The sequence below is a fragment of the Setaria viridis genome, chromosome 7, assembly GCF_005286985.2.
Source record: "Setaria viridis chromosome 7, Setaria_viridis_v4.0, whole genome shotgun sequence".
Classification (NCBI taxonomy): Eukaryota; Viridiplantae; Streptophyta; class Magnoliopsida; order Poales; family Poaceae; genus Setaria; species Setaria viridis.
In genome coordinates this window covers 14207386-14225526 of record NC_048269.2, presented here as the reverse complement: position 1 = coordinate 14225526, position 18141 = coordinate 14207386, and the positions used below count along the sequence as shown (strand labels likewise).

The following is an 18141-nucleotide window of genomic DNA, read 5'->3' as shown; positions in this document are numbered from 1 at the left end:
CAAATGCTTATTCTTTGATTGATAATAGGGTATCCTATGATTTGCAAGCTTCCAATAATGAGACCAATATATTACTCATAAGCCCATGTCTCTTTATCAAATACCCTGCAATGTCCATTGTGAATTTCACTATTCTATACTTAATGATCCCTTCATTGGTCAATCAAGCTATCACACGGTTTGAAGACTTATAGATCAATCATGATAACATATCCCCAATTTTACTTTACTCTTGCTTGGAGACTTATAGATCAATCATGATAGCATATCCCCAATTTTACTTTACTCTTGCTTGTCAGTGATCATACATTTGCATCACAGGATCATACACTTGCTTGCTTTCTTCATTATGAGCCATATAATACATATTCAACTTATGAGACAATATTAAATGATAAATATGAGAATAAAACCCTGCTCACAATCTTTAGCAAAGAAGTTAGTCCTTTAATCGCTTTGTCATTCAATTCACCTAAACCCACTTAGGGGCCTAGATGCACTTTCACTCACCGGCAGCAGCTGGTAGGGGAGGCGCGCGTCCCCTAGTGCCACTGGTGAGCGCAGGCGCTAGTTGTTGGCGAGGGTCCAAGTCGACTGCCAAGGTACAACAGCCCCTCTTTGTCTGTCTTTCTGTTTGTTATATAGGGAAATTGGTAGCATTTGTTAGAAATTGGGACTGTTCTATATGGAACCAAGTACTCCAAAAGAGAAATTCAACCGAATACACTCATCTATTCGTAATGTTATAAAGCAATCATTTGGGGTATTAAAGATGAAATGGCAAATCCTTTATAAGATGCCAGGCTACTCCATGCTCACACAAAAGAAGATTGTGGCTGCCACCATGGTTCTTCACAATTTCATACGTGAGCATGCAAGTGAAGATGAAGACTTTGCTAATTTCGATCAAGATCAAAACTTTGTTCCTACAATCCTAGAAAGGTACAACAAGTATGCTGTGTCTCAACATGCCTCCGATGGATCAACTTCGGAATCAAGCTTTGTGACCATGGATTCATTTCGTGATAGTTTGGCTACATCTATTGCCTTAGCATAGAACTAGTGCAATATTTATGAACATGTCATATTATGCAATATTCGGTTGTAGACAATGAACTTGTAATATGTTGGGATTTTAACTTTTTTTCCATGGTCATTTTATTTCATATGCATGGCGAAAGTAGTTGTAGACATTACTCGAAACGGTACAGTCAATCAAACCATGGGCAAGAATGGAAATCCACTCTCAAAACCCTCTTTTCTGGAGCTAGGGGCACCCTACTAACCAAACACCCCTCCTAGATAGCTCCAACTCCACCTGAAGTATGCTCCAGCTGGAGTTGTGGAGTGGAGTAGAAATATGTGGAGTTGGAGCTATGCCAAATAGGACCATAGTATACTATCCTCATGCTACTATGGCAAATGTCATGAACCAAATGCCATGGACTATCTATTTTAGAAGAGCATTAGTTGGGGATAAACAGATAGCCTAGCATAACCTCGTAGCTAAAATAGCTCCTAACCATCTTTCGGTTGGGAGGGATAATTTTACCTAGGACTTGCATAGAAATGGTAATTTTACAGCTAAATCTATGTATCAGTATCTCATAAACTAGGATACCCCTTTCAACTGTAAGTTTATTTGGAAGCTAAAGATCCCTCTAAAAATAAAGATATTTTTTTTACCTCCAACGAGGTGTTATCTTAACAAAGGATAACTTATCTAAGAAAAACTGGTCTGGGAGTAAAAAAAACAATTAAGCATCTCTTTTTTAAGTGTCAACATGCTAAGATAATTTGGAGAGTTGTCAATATAACTACTAGGTTAACTCCACCAAAGTCAATAGCACATATGCTTGGAAATTAGTTAATGGGCATAAGAAAGAAGGATAAAAGTTTAATTTTTGTTGGGGTTGCAGCTCTTATGTGGGCGATCTAGTATACGCGTAATGATTTAGTTTTTGAGAAAAAACGGTTTACTTCTTTTATGCAAGCTGTTTTTAGGGGAACTTACTGGCTGCAATTTTAGTCCCTGTTACAGCATGAGGATACAAGGGAGACTGTTCGTTTAGCAAGCAAGGCGTTGGAGATCGTTGCCTTGATATTTTTGCCAAAAATGGATGGAGAAGTAATAATAGACTTTGCTTTTGATTTCTTCCTACCCTTTGCATAATATACCCATTTTACTTGGAATCAGTTTGTGAGCTGAGAATATTGTTAGAACTTGGCTGTGTGTGATCTCAGAGGCCGAAATATTATCCTTTTTTCTAAAAAAACTAGGACTGACCATATATAGCGCGCAAGCTTATTTATCACATTAGTTATCTTAGATTCTCAGAACAAATATTAACAATGAAGCATATCATAAACATATATAAACTTACATCAACACAATTTTAAGTAAACATGAGCATCTTCTGCTGTTTTTATTTAGATAATACAACATGAACCCCAGCATTGCATCTGGAGATTAACACAATCTGTTACCCATAACACAATAATACTTCTGCGGTCCTAACGACTGCAAAACCTGGGGCGTTAGACATTGCTGAACATAGTTACTCGGCTTTCCAAGATGACAATGGAGGAGTCTCCGAGTTCTTCCATGTGTAGGCAATATGAGAATGTCGGTCGCCTTGGACATTATTTGCAGCGGCGTAGGACTCAAGTTCAGACATGTCATCTGGTGTGAGCTTCAAAGACAGTGCCCTCACATTATGATTAAAGTTCAGAATTTTTGTTGTTCCAGGTATGGGGCAAACATCGCTTCCCTGATGGTGAACCCACGCCAATGCAAGCTGCGATGGTGTGCATCCCTTTCTTCTTGCCATTTCATTAACACGCTCAAATACCTGAGCGTTCTTATCTAGATTCTCTGCTTGGAATCTAGGCATATTCTGCACAGGAATGAAATTCTCATTAAGAAAAGGAATTCAATCCATTCACAATTCAGGAAAAGTTGAGTGACAGCATTAGATTAGCATAGCCAAATCTAATTCAGTTTTCTTAGAATAGATGGATGATAAAATTATCTGCAAAACAATGATCCAAGAAGGTCTCTATGAGGAATGATTTGGTAAAATGACAATGCACAACAGGATAGCCGCACTCTGTAGCAATGCATTTTGAGTCCATATGTGTAATCCACGACTTTGCACTGGAGTTTCATGTTTTTATGCGTTCCTTCTAGTCTTACTAAATGTTAGAACCACAAGGCAATGAAGAAGTATCTTCCATACAAAGAATTATCCCATTGGTATCAGTTATATATGGAAATTCACCTTGCGGATGTCCTGCTCAGATAGTGAGTCAATCAGTTTTGACCCGCTAGAGAAGAACCCTCTTCCGAGTGGGCTGTAAGCGACGATTCCAATTCCAAGTTCTCTATGAAAAGAGGTAATGTTTACCAAAATAATGATCCAAGAAGGTGTCTATGAAAAATGATTTGGTAAAAATGCACAACTGGAGGTTCCAATGTTTAGACACAGCACAAGAGAAATGCTCGCAAAATACCTGCAAGTTGGAATTATATCCTCCTCTACATCTCTAGACCATAATGACCACTCCAGCTGAACTGCGGTGATAGGATGGACCGCATGAGCTCTTCTAATTGTTGCCGCAGATGCTTCAGATAACCCGATATATTTTATCTTCCCTTCCTCAACTAGCTTCTTGAGCTCACCAATCTGCAATGCAACAGCAATTAATAAGCTCAGTAATCACTGACAGAAGGAAATTAAAAATGGCAATTCAAAAGTGATCAAGCTCAGCAATCACCGTGACTTCGATGGGCACCCTGGTGTCGATGCGGTGCTGGTAGTAGAGGTCGATGCAGCTGACGCCGAGCCGCCGGAGGCTGCCCTCGCACGCCGCCCGCACGTACGCCGGGTCGCCTCGGAAGTCGGGCTCGCGGTCGCCGTCGGCGAAGGAGACGCCGAACTTGGTGGCCAGGTCCACCTTCTCCCTCAAGCCTCCCTGCAGCGCCTTGCCGAGGAGGATCTCGTTGCTGTGCGGGCCGTAGCTGTCGGCGGTGTCGAGGAGGGTGACGCCCGCGGCGACGGCGTGGCGGATGAGCGCGATCATGTCCGTCTCGGGCTTGGGCGGGCCGTAGTAGGCTGTCATGCCCATGCAGCCCAGGCCCTGCGCCGAGACCTCCAGGCCCTGCGAGCCCAGCTTCATGCGCGGCACCGCGACCGGAGCAGCTGCCATTGCTGGACCTCGGATGAGCTCTTTCTCTCTGTCTCTCTCTTGCTAGCTGCTGTGTAGTGTGTACAAGTTCGAATTTCAGATTAGAGACCTTAGAATGTTCGGTGGGATGATGGGTTTATTCGTGTCCGAATTTATAGTGTGTTCGGAGAGCCTCTGAAGTGTCCAGGAAGGCAGGAACAGATCAGCAGCAGCCCGGCGGCTTTGGGAGCTTGACTCCAGTGCTGACTCGTAAAGCATGTAGTAAGAGCTTACGTCGTGGACCTTTCGAGAAATGGGCTCGGCCACCCCCACTACCACACGAGCATGCTTTCCGTCTTGGCGGCAATAATATAATCGATGACAAAATAGAACTGTGAGGAGTAAATCTAGAACCTCTACCTACACATCTAGTCGGGATTCATGGGGTTGATATTGAGTTCATGGGATTCCAGTGTTAACTGAGAGAGAGATGGGGTACTTTCACACCTAGAGGTGGAACCGGCAGAGCTGCTGGCCATCGCTGGTTCTATCGGTGAAGATCTGCGCTAGACAGCGACGTGCAGTGCCGTAGTTTTGTTGGTGGAGCTCTGCGCTAGGCAGCGATGCGTAGTGCCGTGTTGTGTCGCCGGCGTGGCGGTGGTGGTGCTTCCCGTCACTGCTGCGCCCCCGTGATCGGTCGGTCTAGGGTTTTGTCGGTGGGGTGGATGGTGGCGCGGTGAACCTCGTACGGTGCGCCCCGGCCCCCACCTCTGTTTTTATAGCGCAGGTGACAGGGGCCCACCACCCAATGCTAGGGTGGGCGCCCCCGATCAGGGCATGAGTCAATGGCTCAATGGGCCGTTGGGCCCATTAGAGAGGAGATCAATCTAACAACAACATCTAGATGATACGGACACTTATATATATCTATCTATTTTTGTTGAGGAATGACGTCAGATTTTGACACAGAACGAACGACTCAACGACAGGTAGTCAAGCTACGGTCCACCAAGCAAAAAGGAAATTGATTTGCAAACTTTTATTAATCTCTTCTCACTTTCTCAGTCAGTTTTTTTTAACCAACAAGTGTCATCGGATCCAACTAAAAATTTGAAGGATTTTAGTTGCCATTTCATTACGAATTGCTCCCTCCGTTCCTATTTATAAGGTGTATATACATATCAAGATTTAAATTTTATCATCTTTGACCAATAATTTAGCTCATAATTTTTTATTTTTTAAAGTAAACTTCAAATGGTTGGATTTGTAATCAAATGTACTCTTCAATTATTATAAGTTTTATAATCATAAATAATATAATATAGTATAATATAAATGAATGATCAAAGTGTAATTTGGAAGACCGTTCCATGTCATATCACGCTCTGTAAATAGGAACGTAGCGAGTAACCAAACACTTTTCAAACAAACAAAATCTGTTGAAATTTCCTTCAGTCGCAGTCAATCTCATATGTATATAGTTCTAAATGTTACTTCTAGAAAAACAAAATTGTCACAATTTAACAATTAATTTAACAATCAAATAATTGCATAAATTAACTATATTGTCTTCACTATTTTAAAAATATATCTTCTGAAAGATAGTTTTATATTCACTAAAAGGGTTATATGGCCCCCCCGCAAATGCAATTAGAAAAAATAAAGCAAATTTGCTTGCACATGGCTCCTCAATTTAAATTAGTTACCATTTCAAAAAATATATTAAAATAGTTTGAACTGAAGCACATGTAAAGTATAGAAATAATTCTTATTATAAATAGTTTTACTGTGATGGTTGCTATATGAAAGGAATCAGTGCTTGTATGACCTATGAGCAAAATGGGACAATTTAGAATATTAATATATGGTTTCCACTACAATACACAAATATAAATTTAGAATATATTTATCTCTGGTATCAATAGGCAAATGCTATTTTTAGTCCATGTTCGAGCTATACCAAACATAGGCACCAAGTCAATAAAGCTCCCTCTATTGAGGTTTTGGGCACACCCCAAAGTCTCTTGCAAGCCGGATGAGGAACTTACTACAAAAGCAAGTGTCGCCGTTCCCTCTCTTTCGGTAAATCTTTGACATTGTCTTTACTAAGGAGCTTCTCTATGAAGGATGAAGTCTCCTCACCTCCCGTGCGGGCGTTGTCTCTTGCTCCACACCAATATAATGGGTCGACGAGCTTGCCAGTGAGCCGTTATGGTTGTTAGGTGCCACCATACCGAGCTTGCAAGGATGGTTCACTCCAACCAGTTACAAGATAGCAACACCTTACACTCACTCTCTCTAGATCAAATCTAGCACTAATCACTCACTAAGCTTGTGCTGATTCTCTTAGATGATCACCTTGCACTTTGGTGCCATGTATGTGATCTCAATTTTCCTTTGGGTCTTTAGGCCTTCGTCACAAACCACCAGCCTCCAATGGTCAAGTTGGGTGGTATTTATAGCTCAAACCACTCGACTAGCACTTGCTCTAATGGGCTAAAAAAGCAGTGCCTCATAGGAGTTGGGTTGCTGCATATATCTAGAGGTGAGCATGTGTGCATGTATGTAGCATTTACACTATGTTCAGCAAAAAAAAACAATGGCGTAATTGGGCCATTTTCCTTCTAACAACCCTCGTTTGAGTTTGATGTGACTGGTGGCTGAAAATGTTAATACATAGATGCCTATAATTGAAGATGGGAGAACATTCAAGAAGCAAAGACTATGTTGGCACCGTTTGTTTTTCTGCAGTTGTGCCTGCGCTTCCGTCCTAAATGGAAAGTCCCGCTGAACGGTGCGTGGCCAACACGCTTCTGACGTGCACTCAATGTGCTTCAGCTTTTTGCAGGTTGAAGTGAAACATGTGACAAAGATCGACGATTCTAGCCAACGCGCTACTGCGGAAATTGCAATTGGCAAACACAAAACAAACATGGCTATTGATTCATGAGGTAGAAAGATTAAAGAACAACAAAAGCCATGTTGGAAAAATGGACTATGGAATCAGAACATAGCTCCCCACATGTAGGTTATGTTCCCAAGGACTCTACCCTAGGTTATGTTCCCAAGGACCCTACCCTCAGAGCCGGAAGAGTAGGTTGGGTGCCTTCCAACCCTAGGGATAGAAGGGAGCTGACCTTCAACTTGGAGGGGGTGCACCCAACCCATGCATGGAACTCAAGATAACATGAAGAAGCAAAGCTGAGACCATATGTTGCAAGTCAAGCCCAAAAAGTTCGGACCCCAGGCCCGAAAGTGAAAGACCAAACATGCTACAAAGATTGGTTAGAGTGTACCCCGTCGTACCTTCCATAACAAGGAGGGAGGCTCCTAGCCTCCCTCTAGTTCTATCTTGTAAGCTGGTTGAATCTTTGAATGAAATGTATTGAGCGCTTTAAGCCACATTATAGTCCCCTCTAGCCCATAGGGTGTTATGGTGACCATCAACAAGCCATTATGTTGATCCCATGGTGGATAATGGTGCTAGCAACAAAAAAGCAAGACAAGGAAAGAAAGGAAAGAAGTGAAAGATCAACTTCATGTAAGCAAGGGTCAAAACCATAAGGAAAATGAGATGCTATTTTTGCCAAAAAAAAGACTGGTCATTCGAAAATGATTGCTTGAAGAGGAAGGAATATGGTTCCAAAAAGAAGGTATACATTATGCTATGTATGTCTTATTAAATTTTCTAACAATACATAGTGGTTATATTAAGTGCTACTACTCACATATATCACAAGTAATTTAGGGATCCAACACATAAGGCCATTCCTTTGAAACATTTCATTATATTGTGTAGTTTCCAAAAGTACTATGTCATCTAATGATATTTTTGAGTTGAAGAATGAAATTAGGTCTCACAATCCAAAGTTTCATTTCACGATTTCATGGACTAGCATATGATTTACATGGTGCACTCATGTGACCAATAGGAGTTAATGAAATGTGTGGAGATTAAACTCAAACTCTCTCAATGGGAGTTTTAAACAATTTCCAAAGGTATTGGCAGCTATGTGCGACGACTTTCATCTTCAAAACCGGTCATCTGTCACCTCATAAATATTGTGCCATGTCATCTAATTTGCTAATGTGACACCTTATTAAATGTAAATGAATGCACTGGGAATAGCCTAAGAAGACCTATACAGTTCTTCTAAATGAAGAATACGATGAGGGAATGAATGGAAGGGATTAGGACTGATATAATAATCCTCAAGGCTGGTCCGTACTTTTGTTGATAAAAGCCTTTTAACTACTATTGTGATTAATTAGGACTAACCATAGAGTGTGCAAGCTAATTCATCACATCAGTTATTTTAAACTTTTATAACAAATATTAACGACGAAGCATATCATAAACATATATAAACTTACATCAACACAATCTTAAGTAACATGAGCATCTTCTTCTGTTTTTGTTTTTATTTAGACAATAGAACATGAACGCCGACCCTGCGTCTGGAGATTAACAAAATAGTACGTAGCCAAAACGAATAGTACGTAGCAAAAGCTAGGCATCTAGAAAAGTCAAAACGAATAGTAATTTGGGATATCTTTTCTAGATACCAAGCTTTTGCAAACAAAACGAATAGTAATTTAAGATGGAGGGAGCAGTAAGCAAAGAACACTAACCTGTAAGCTGAGAACCACTATGAGCTATTACCAAGTTGTACTTGGGAACAAAAAGAAAAAACAGAGAGGACAGAGCACCCTGCATGAACAAACGGGACATGTGCCTGTTACCACACTGCTCCTCCTACCGCTGTTGATGTTCAAGCTATTCAGACTTCGTCAGCTGATGATGAAGATAGAGCTGGGCCTCGTAGGTCATCTCGGCCCAGGGTACCTAGTGTTCGGTTAACAGGCCCAGATTGGAGCCAGCCCATGTACGGTGGCGGGTGTGAGTAGCGTGCGTGAGGAGTAGAGAGGAGGAGAAAGTCTGAGCGGATGAAAAGCAGAGAACTCATTACACATGTATGAACAAACTTAATTCGATTGAATCGAATAAATCGTTCCTCGTCCTGAATTCCTGCTGCCTTCCCCTTGCTCCTGCTCCTATCCCCAAATTCTGTTCCGGTTGCTAACAGTGCCACTCACCGTGACCTCGATAGGTACCATGGTGTCGATGCGATACTGGTAGTAGAGGTCGATGCAGTCGACGCCGAGCCGCCGGAGGCTGCCCTCGCACGCCGCCCGCACGTACGCCGGGTCGCCGCGGAAGTCAGGCTTGCCGTCGTCGCCGGACGAGATGCCGAACTTGGTGGCGGGCTGCTCGTCCTCCCTCACCCCGCCCAGAAGCACCTTGCCGAGGAGGAGCTCGTTAGTAAGTCGGAGGTGTCGAGGAAGGTGACGCCGGCCGCGACGGCGTGGCGGCGGAGCGCGATCATGTCCATCTCGGGCTTGGGAGGGCCGTAGAAGGCGGACATGCCCATGCAGCCCAGGCCCTGCGCCGAGATCTCCAGCCCCTGCGAGCCCAGCTTCATGCGCGGGACGGATACCGGGGCGGCAGCGCCATGGCGATCCAGATGCTCTCAATTTCTACTCTATTGATTGAGCTGCTGCTACGGAGAAATAAATTCAAGTTTAGACTTCAGAATGTTCAGTTAGATGGAATTGTTCGTCCTCGAATTTATAGCGTGCTTGGGAGCGCCACGCTAAACGCCTGCAAATGAAGCATCAGGCGGCTTTGGGCGAGAAGAGGAAGGGAAGTCAGGGCAGTGCGAGTCAAATTGGTGCCACTACTGCTGTGCTGACTACGTCACTGCCTCTGTGAGATTGCGTAAACATGTAACAGCTTACGTCATATACGACCTATTGTAGAATATCATGATTAGGCACGCATGTTGTCAGCGTTGCCCAAAAAAATATATGAAAATGTAATTTTTTTACCTTTTTTTCAACCTAACAAAAATCAATTAAAGATCTTGACCATCTTTTAATCAACGGTGTACCTGGTATCCAGCTAAAAGTTTTGAAAATTTCAATCACTTTTTTAGGGTTAGCAAAAGAAAAGAGATGTAATCGCTCCAAAAAAATAGTCGAAACTTTTTGCGATCAATTTTTTTAATCAATCGCAGAAACTACAGTTCTAAGCACATTTTACTAAATAAAATGTTATAGTTTGAGAAAGAAAAATCACGCTGTGGAATTGACTATAATTCTAGCATAGGTAAACTTTAACCGATGAAATTGAGATATCAAATCACCGAAGGAATCACTTGCTTTCTTCTAGCACGTCAACGGTTAGAAAACCCGTGAAGACAATTTCCCTCTTTAGTGGGTCTCCAACGTAACAACTCAAAGCATCAAAAGAAATAAAGAAAAAACAACTAACCTAATTTAGTAATGAAATAATGTAATCTAAAATAAATCATAATCTTCTAATACATATGAAATATAATTTACAGAACTGATATTTCTAAATTACTTGAGAAGTTCATATTACCCAAATATCTTCACCTTGTTTATGACAACTCTTCAAGATGTCAATTCAAAGGAGAAAATCATACATACAGCTAATAGTCTAACACACATTTTAATCAAAATATAGAAAATTAACAATCTAGAAAACAAAGAACAAACAATGTAACTATGAAACTGATATTTTAGTTTACTAAATAAATTCATACTATAAGATTCTTTGTTTTTTGAAACACTATTAGATTCTTTTCATCTCATTAACGACTCTGCAACTCAGTACCTCACAACAAGAGAAAAAAGATAACACTGGAAGCTACAATACATATAGTTCTAAGATAGTTTTACGAAAATTGGACATTTATAATGAATGAAACAAGAATATATAATAAATTAACTAAATAAATCTAAGAAGTCCAAAAAAATAACTAAATTAGCCCACTATAAGGGGAAAGTGTGGGTACTTGCGGGAGAGACAGTTGCAAGTAACTGAGCACACATCGTCAAGTGGATTGAAAGGGTAAAAATTCAATTGAGAACAAGAAAAACATAGTGTCTAGGTGTTAAACAAGTTCATTAACAAAAACATGTTATGCCTAATCATGTTGTCGAATCATCGATCAGACTTGGCAAAATTTGCACATACTTGCCTTCCACCACCATGACTAGTACCTAGAGCTCTGAAGTAGTAGAGGAAGGGAGGCTCGGTCATGTTCTTTGAATGTAGCCAGAGTGGACTACCAGACAAATTAAAACTATCGAGATAGAGGAAGAATTAGGATTGAAAATGGAGTGCTCATCAAAATAAAAAGGGCATAATAGCAAAATCAATCTATTCTTTTTTGCTTGCCACCCCTGCCCTCCTCCCCGTAAACCACTTTTGCTCATTGACATTCATATAAATATATAAGTTCTCCCTAATTACATACATCCAAAGTTTGCACAATACGACTAGGATCCTAAGAAAAGAACAGATAGTGCAACTAAGCATTATGATGATGGCTTTGGGTGGTAAGGGACAGCTTACCCTATTCAAGGTACAGCTAAAATGAATAGAAAAGTATCACACTCTACTAATATTTACCTTGGGGATGTGAGTAAGAAACACTAATAAAGACAATAATTTTCTCTTGTTCCAAATGTTTTCCAACATTTATATATCAATGCTTTTTGTTGCAAGAAATCTTTATTTTGTAAAAGCAAATGAAATAAGATATATGTTATATTATGATTGTTTCATTCAGACTAGTTGCATTTAGCTTTTAGAGTGTTAAAAGCTTTTAGAATACATTTTAGGTGTTGGTTTGAATGTTTTTTTTGAGAATTTTCTAGATTTCACATGGAATTTTACCCATTCCCTACCTAAAATCCATTTGTTGGAAGCTTTAAGAAATAGTTTCATGACCTCCAAATGTTTTATTTTGGTTCCCCGTGTCTCAAAATTTATTGCATGTTTTCCATGAATTTTTGGGAGCTTGGGATATTTTTGCAGTTTAAAAAGGATATCTAGAACCTTTTTTGAACTAGAGAAATCATTTTTGCATTTTTTTCCTAAACAAAATCTTTAGATTATCGGATCAAGATTTGGCTCCAACTAGACCCATTTTGAATCCAAAGCTAGTCCTCTCTCTTCTTGTTGTATGTGGAACCCTGACTTAGCAAGCACTACCATCACCCAATCTTGACCCCCATGGCCTCCCTACTTCCTTGTAGGTGGTGATGCCTTAACAAGTTATCCCATATAGGTTCAACCCCGCCAACCGAAGTTGTGGTGGAGTCTACGGACTCCCTCGCTGAATACAAATGATGAACTGGGATAGAAACATTATTTTCTTAAGATCCACACTAACAAGGAATAATGTATACAATACCATTACCCAGTAGTTGTTCAACATAATGCTCACAATCCTAAAAAAAACATAATGCTCTCACACTTTTCATGATTACACAACTTTATTTACTCCTATTATGAGTAAGCATAAGCAACAAGTCAAGGAGATCTAAAGGATGTGATTGCAATGCAAACCTAATCAGGGTTTTCTTATTCATGCCAACTATTTGGAACCGGGACACAAGGTTGATTTGAAGATACCAAAATTTGCTACTCAGATTTCCAAGAGGACAACGGAGGCGTCTCACAATACTTCCAGGTACTGGCCATCTGAGGATACCGGTCACCCTGGACATCGCCAGCAGCAGCGTAGGACTCAAGTTCGGCCATCTCCTGTGGTGTGAGCTTCACGGACAGTGCTCCAACATTGTGGTTGAAATTCTCAATATTTGTTGTGCCAGGTATGGGGCAAACATCACTTCCCTGATGGTGAACCCATGCCAATGCAAGTTGTGATGGTGTGCATCCTTTTCTTGTGGCCATTGCATTAACGCGCTCGAATATCTGGGCATTCTTGTCAAGATTCTCTGGCCGAAATCTAGGGAAATTCTGTGAAACAATGAAGTTCTCATTAAATAGAGGCAATTGAAGCAATTATTATATACAGAAAGTAAGAAGCATAGTCCATCAAAAAAAAATGCTCTACAGCAATCAGGGGCGGACCTACAGATTAGCTAAGAGGGGGGCTGATCTAAGCTTAGTAGAAGGTCAAGTGCTTTGCATCATTAATATTTGTATTTTTTTTCTTGAACCTCTATTGATTTTTTTGGCCTTGGACCTGGGCTGCAGCCTGGGCAGCCCGGGTCCTAGGTCCACCACTGACAGCAATGCAAAATAGAAATTCCACAACAAGGGTAAGTGCAATATGTAGTGATAAAGATCTTGGCAATGTTAGGAATACAGTAATTTTGCATGGTAATACCTCCAAAATTTTATATTAATTTTCTCCAAAAGTTTTAAGAGACATTAGAACTGAAGGATACCGATAAAATGTCCTAAAAGTATTGAGTAATTACCAATCAGTGGTAACAGATGAATTAAAACAAAGTCCTATCTCCTAACACGTGTGTAAGCAAATTTCTGCGGTGGCACTCAAGAATTCACCTTCCTTGCGTCCTGCTCTGATAGTGAGTCAATCAGTTTTGCCCCACCAGATAAGAACCCTCTGCCTAGTGGACTGTAAGCCACGATCCCAATTCCAAGTTCTCTGAAATTATCGCACCAAAGAGATCAAATTCAGAAAATAAAGCTTCTTTACTTTTTGACTGGACAACTGTACTGTCCATAAAATACCTGCAGGTAGGAATTATATCTTCTTCGACATCTCTAGACCAAATTGACCACTCCAGCTGAACCGCGCTGATAGGATGCACCCCATGAGCTCTCCTTATTGTCGATGCAGATGCTTCAGATAGCCCAATGTACTTTATCTTTCCTTCCTCCACTAGCTTCTTGAGCTCACCCATCTAGCAGCACGAAGCAAACTTGATCAGTAATCTTGAAAAAATGGTAGACGTACATATGGTTACGGATTCTAAAAGCAATGCAGTTTGTGTCAATAACAGCAACTTGATATCGGTCAAGCATGTGAGTAGAAAACAGAGCAGGATACAACTGCCGAAAGGACTCACCGTGACCTCGATGGGCACCGTGGTGTCGATGCGGAGCTGGTAGTAGAGGTCGATGCAGCCGACGCCGAGCCGCCGGAGGCTGCCCTCGCACGCCGCCCGCACGTACGCCGGGTCGCCGCGAACCTCCCACCCGCCACCGGACGAGATGCCGAACTTGGTGGCGAGCTGCAGCTTCTCCCTCACACCACCCTGCAGAGCCTTGCCGAGTAGGAGCTCGTTGGTGTGCGGGCCGTAGAAGTTGGCGGTGTCGAGGAAGGTGATGCCGGCGGCGATGGCGTGATGGATGAGCTCGATCATATCGGGCTCGGGCTTGGGCGGGCCGTAGAAGGCGGACATGCCCATGCAGCCCAGGCCCTGCGCCGAGACCTCAAGCCCCTGCGACCCCAGCTTCATGCGCCGGACCACCGTCACCGGTGCAGCAGCCATGGCCGGCCGGGGCAAGCTCTCCACTGTTCTTGGTAATGGCGGCCGTTGGCAGGACTGGTCGATCGCTTGCTTGCTCAGTCGCTGGAGGCTCGAGGGCAGGTGGCTTGCAGAGAGATAGGTGCCACGGCTTTTATAGAGCAGAGTGTGAGTGTGAGTGCCGTACTGCCGTGTGGGTATTTACGCTGACGTCACTGCTTATGTTAGAGCTTTCGTAGAGTGGATGTCACGAGTCAAAATGACGGTAGCACTTGTCCTGCCGGTTCAATTCACACATGTGCCCAAATTGAGGGATCATAGGCGTTATTTTATATATATGCTTGTTAACTTTCGAGCATAATACATGGTTTAAGTAGATTTGGAGGTTTATAGGATCATAGGAAACCTATTCTTGTCGCTTAATTTGACCTGTCTGGCTGCGTGGGCTTAGGACACATTTGGATGGACTAAAACTAAAGTTTAGCTCTGACTAATTAGACTTATAGTTGGCTAAATTAGCCATGTCTTATTTGGAGCCAGACCTAATTTTTAACTCGTTTATTGAAAAAGGTCCATTATATCCTTGGGGTGTAGGAGAGAAAATGGTAAGATTTTAGTGGGAGCGTATTTTTGCCTTTTGCCATTCTTGTCTAAAATTAGCCCCCATCAACTGAGTTTGGAGGGCTAATAAATTAAAGTTTAGTTGGAGGTTGACTAATTTTTAGCCTACATTTAATCCCACCGTTTGAATCGTTATGGACTAATTTTTAGCCAACCAAAGTTTACCTCCGGATCCAAATAGGTGTGGGGTTTATAAACGTGGAACGGCTTTGTCCTTTCTTAATTTTGAAATACCCATGAAATTTGAAACTTGCTTGTAAGAAACAATCTTTTAATTGATCACACCTCTTATATTTCAATCACTTAAAATCTAGGAGAGCACATAGCGGTTCGGAGGGGTGCTACCAGGGAGGCGATTTAAGTGCCACCGAGCTTAGAAAGGGAGGGAGCTGAGGCAGCGAATACGCCATTAGCTACACAGGCCGTGTTAGATCGTCAGATGAGAAGGCCAAGGGCAGGGGTGACGGTGGCGACCACCGGGTTAGTGTGCCATGCGCAACCTAAGTAGCCGGGATAACACCGAGAATAGAGGAGGCAGGCTGGAGGGTAGGGCCAAGGGAGTCCGTGGAGAAGAAGAAAACAGAGGAAAAGAAGATGAACAATCACCGCCTGAACAAGAAGAAGTACATGAGCCATGTGATGTTGATCCAAGAGCTTAGATTTGTTAGAAAAAATAAAAAAAATGAGCCTCTTCCAATTTGATTAATCAAATTTGAAAAACGCGCCCAAAATAACTTAGTCCCTAAAGGGCGTGATTGGTATCGAACCAGTCTCCCCTAGCCTAGCTATCCTTCTTTGTTTGTGAACCTGTCGAGTTTAGACAGGTTACATAGATCCAAATATATGTAGTTGTGGGCTAAATTAGTTTGCTGGGGCACTATGGGGTTGTTTGATTCAGCTTCTCCTATTCTTGAGGCAGCTTGATAGTATGAGAATCCACTGCCTCAAGAATTGCTACCTCAAGAATCAAGGTGTTTGATTCAGCTTACCAGGGAATCGCTTGCAGCCACGGCGGCGACGGATCTGACAGCGGATGTGGGAGCAGCGCTTGCGGTCACCGGAGCCAAGGAGGCTAAAGATGAGGGCAAGGAGCTCCTCGGGGAGGTCGGCGGTGCAGTCCTCCCCGGCGGCCTCAGCAATGGAGGTGAGGAGCGGCGGCATGGGGAGGGCCGGCGAAGGGGAAGGCGGCAGGGGCGGGGGCTTGTGGCGGCGAAGGGTGGGGCCCATGGGGGGTGGCGACGGATCTGCTGAGGATGCGGAGGAAGAGAGCACGGCGGGATGCAGAAGGGAGGAACAGAGCGCAGCATTGGGAGCGATTTTGGGGCCAGCAACCTCTTGGCCCGATTCTCGCTTCACGTTGGGAGGCCGCTACCTTGAGAATCGCTGCCCTTGAGAATTGCTGCCCCTGGAAGCGGACGAGAATTGCGCCGGTTGATGAAGTTTGCTTGATTATTTTAGCAGGAATCGGCTAGAATCGGAATCAAACACCCCCTATGGGTCAAGAGGTTCGGTTGCCTGCATGAGAAACAAACGGTATATCTAGAGAGACAAAGTGGAGCAAAAGTAACATGAAACATTCTCTTTCAATACTTTGAAAACCACTACTCTTTTTTTTAAAAAAAAAAGTGGAATATCTTTGCCCTTTGAAAATAAAAAAAAAACTTCACGTTTGGAAATCAAACCACCCATGAAACTCACTTGAAAATTGAAGTTTTCAGTGATGACGATACTCGGAACTCCTTGGAGAGCTTGGTTGAGACTCGAAGCAGTGGAAGAACGGCATAGCAGAGCGAGGCGAGCGAGTGGCAAAGGTGCCGCCGGTTTCTATGGTGGGAGAAAAGTCGTGAGGTGGTGCCAACAAGGCAACAACGAGGGTGTCAAAGAATACACGACCTGGTAACATCGGAGTTGTGAGCCAAAGGAGGCGAGTCAGCGGTGGGAGCTTCGTCCGAGGAAGAGCACAGGTCCACGACGAGCTCGATCTTGACTGCTGGAACACCATGCGCATGCATCAAGATGCTAAGAGACGAAGAGAGAGGGTACAGCCTTGGCGAAAAAGATCTCAGAGTCACACAAGTCTTATGACCTTAACAACCCAAAGCTGTACTCTCTCTCTTCTTCCGTTAGCCTTGACGATCTCTCACTGAATGAACGATTAGTCCCGGATCCCTCACTGGCTTTATACAGCAGGCCAGCAGGCCACGCATCAGCAAGACGACACGAGATGCCATCACATCATATCATCACTCGCATGCCAGCTCCACTAAGCTGGCGTGCAGTAGGCCATAGCCATTAGCTACCTGTAGACTGTTGACGTAGCCCATCCCATCCCGTTTTTAGCAAAAGACTACTCCCTCTCCTGCAACCGCGGCCGTCCAAAATGGCCGGCCGGCCGCCCTGCTTTCTCGATTTGGAATCATCTTCGCACTCCATGCAGCGCCGTAGATTTTTGACCCCCATCGCCTCTCTCCTACCCGGCAGCACATGCCAAACCTAACCTAGCATAACCTAGCTTGGCAACCAAAGCATCTGCAAGTACATGAACCATAAGGAGTAAGTTCAAGGATCCAGGAAGGGGGCAGAGATGGCTGCAAATGGGATCCGCCTCACTCACCATGGCTCATTCCCAATCATGCTCCTATTCTACCTCATCAAAAAAAATTTAAAAAAATACCATGCTCCTATAGATAAGTTGGCTATAGATACGCCCACTGTTACTAGTCAACGATGCCCATGCCACTTCTCCGGGCTACCCAAACCAGAGAAAAAAGGTATTCTCTTTATCTTCTCTCTCAAACAAGAGTTTTCGTTATCCCGCTCGTACACAGATCGAGCACGAGGACGACGACGAGCAACCGTTTGTGTATGATTCGCAACGAGGGTACACACCTTTGGTTGATTACTAATGACTAGTGAGAATATAATACAGCTTCATTCATGGACTAAAATCCTAGCGTTCGCAAGCCACAAAAGTATATATCATGAATTTTCATATTATCATAAACTCTAGAA

General features: G+C 42.9%; 2 protein-coding genes and 1 pseudogene across 2 annotated transcripts; all 3 read right to left on the bottom strand.

Moving 5' to 3' along the window:
• Window positions 1-2483: 2483 nt before the first annotated feature.
• LOC117864131 (probable aldo-keto reductase 2) lies at window positions 2484-4297 on the bottom strand. Its single transcript, XM_034748146.2, has 4 exons — window positions 3778-4297; window positions 3514-3686; window positions 3282-3384; window positions 2484-2897 (listed from the first exon to the last, which is right to left on the bottom strand). The coding sequence occupies exons 1-4, from the start codon at window positions 4207-4209 to the stop codon at window positions 2559-2561; spliced, it is 1047 nt and encodes a 348-aa protein (XP_034604037.1). The 5' UTR covers window positions 4210-4297; the 3' UTR covers window positions 2484-2558.
• A 4441-nt stretch (window positions 4298-8738) lies between these two features.
• LOC117864624 (IN2-2 protein-like) lies at window positions 8739-11296 on the bottom strand (annotated as a pseudogene).
• A 1134-nt stretch (window positions 11297-12430) lies between these two features.
• On the bottom strand, window positions 12431-17285 carry LOC117864134 (probable aldo-keto reductase 2). The gene is made up of 6 exons (XM_034748148.2): window positions 17023-17285; window positions 16828-16953; window positions 14107-16644; window positions 13769-13941; window positions 13580-13682; window positions 12431-13024 (listed from the first exon to the last, which is right to left on the bottom strand). The coding sequence occupies exons 3-6, from the start codon at window positions 14530-14532 to the stop codon at window positions 12686-12688; spliced, it is 1041 nt and encodes a 346-aa protein (XP_034604039.1). The 5' UTR covers window positions 14533-16644; window positions 16828-16953; window positions 17023-17285; the 3' UTR covers window positions 12431-12685.
• Between the last annotated feature and the right edge of the window lie 856 nt (window positions 17286-18141).

Coding starts and splice junctions, on each gene's coding strand:
- LOC117864134 (XM_034748148.2), bottom strand. CDS start 14,532: ATGGCTGCTGCACCGGTGACGGTGGTCCGGCGCATGAAGCTGGGGTCG. Junction 13,942..14,106: donor CGGTGCCCATCGAGGTCACG/GTGAGTCCTTTC, acceptor TCGTGCTGCTAG/ATGGGTGAGCTCAAGAAGCT. Junction 13,025..13,579: donor CAGAGCAGGACGCAAGGAAG/GTGAATTCTTGA, acceptor ATTGTTTCACAG/AATTTCCCTAGATTTCGGCC.
- LOC117864131 (XM_034748146.2), bottom strand. CDS start 4,209: ATGGCAGCTGCTCCGGTCGCGGTGCCGCGCATGAAGCTGGGCTCGCAG. Junction 3,385..3,513: donor GATATAATTCCAACTTGCAG/GTATTTTGCGAG, acceptor CTCTTTTCATAG/AGAACTTGGAATTGGAATCG. Junction 2,898..3,281: donor CTGAGCAGGACATCCGCAAG/GTGAATTTCCAT, acceptor ATTCCTGTGCAG/AATATGCCTAGATTCCAAGC.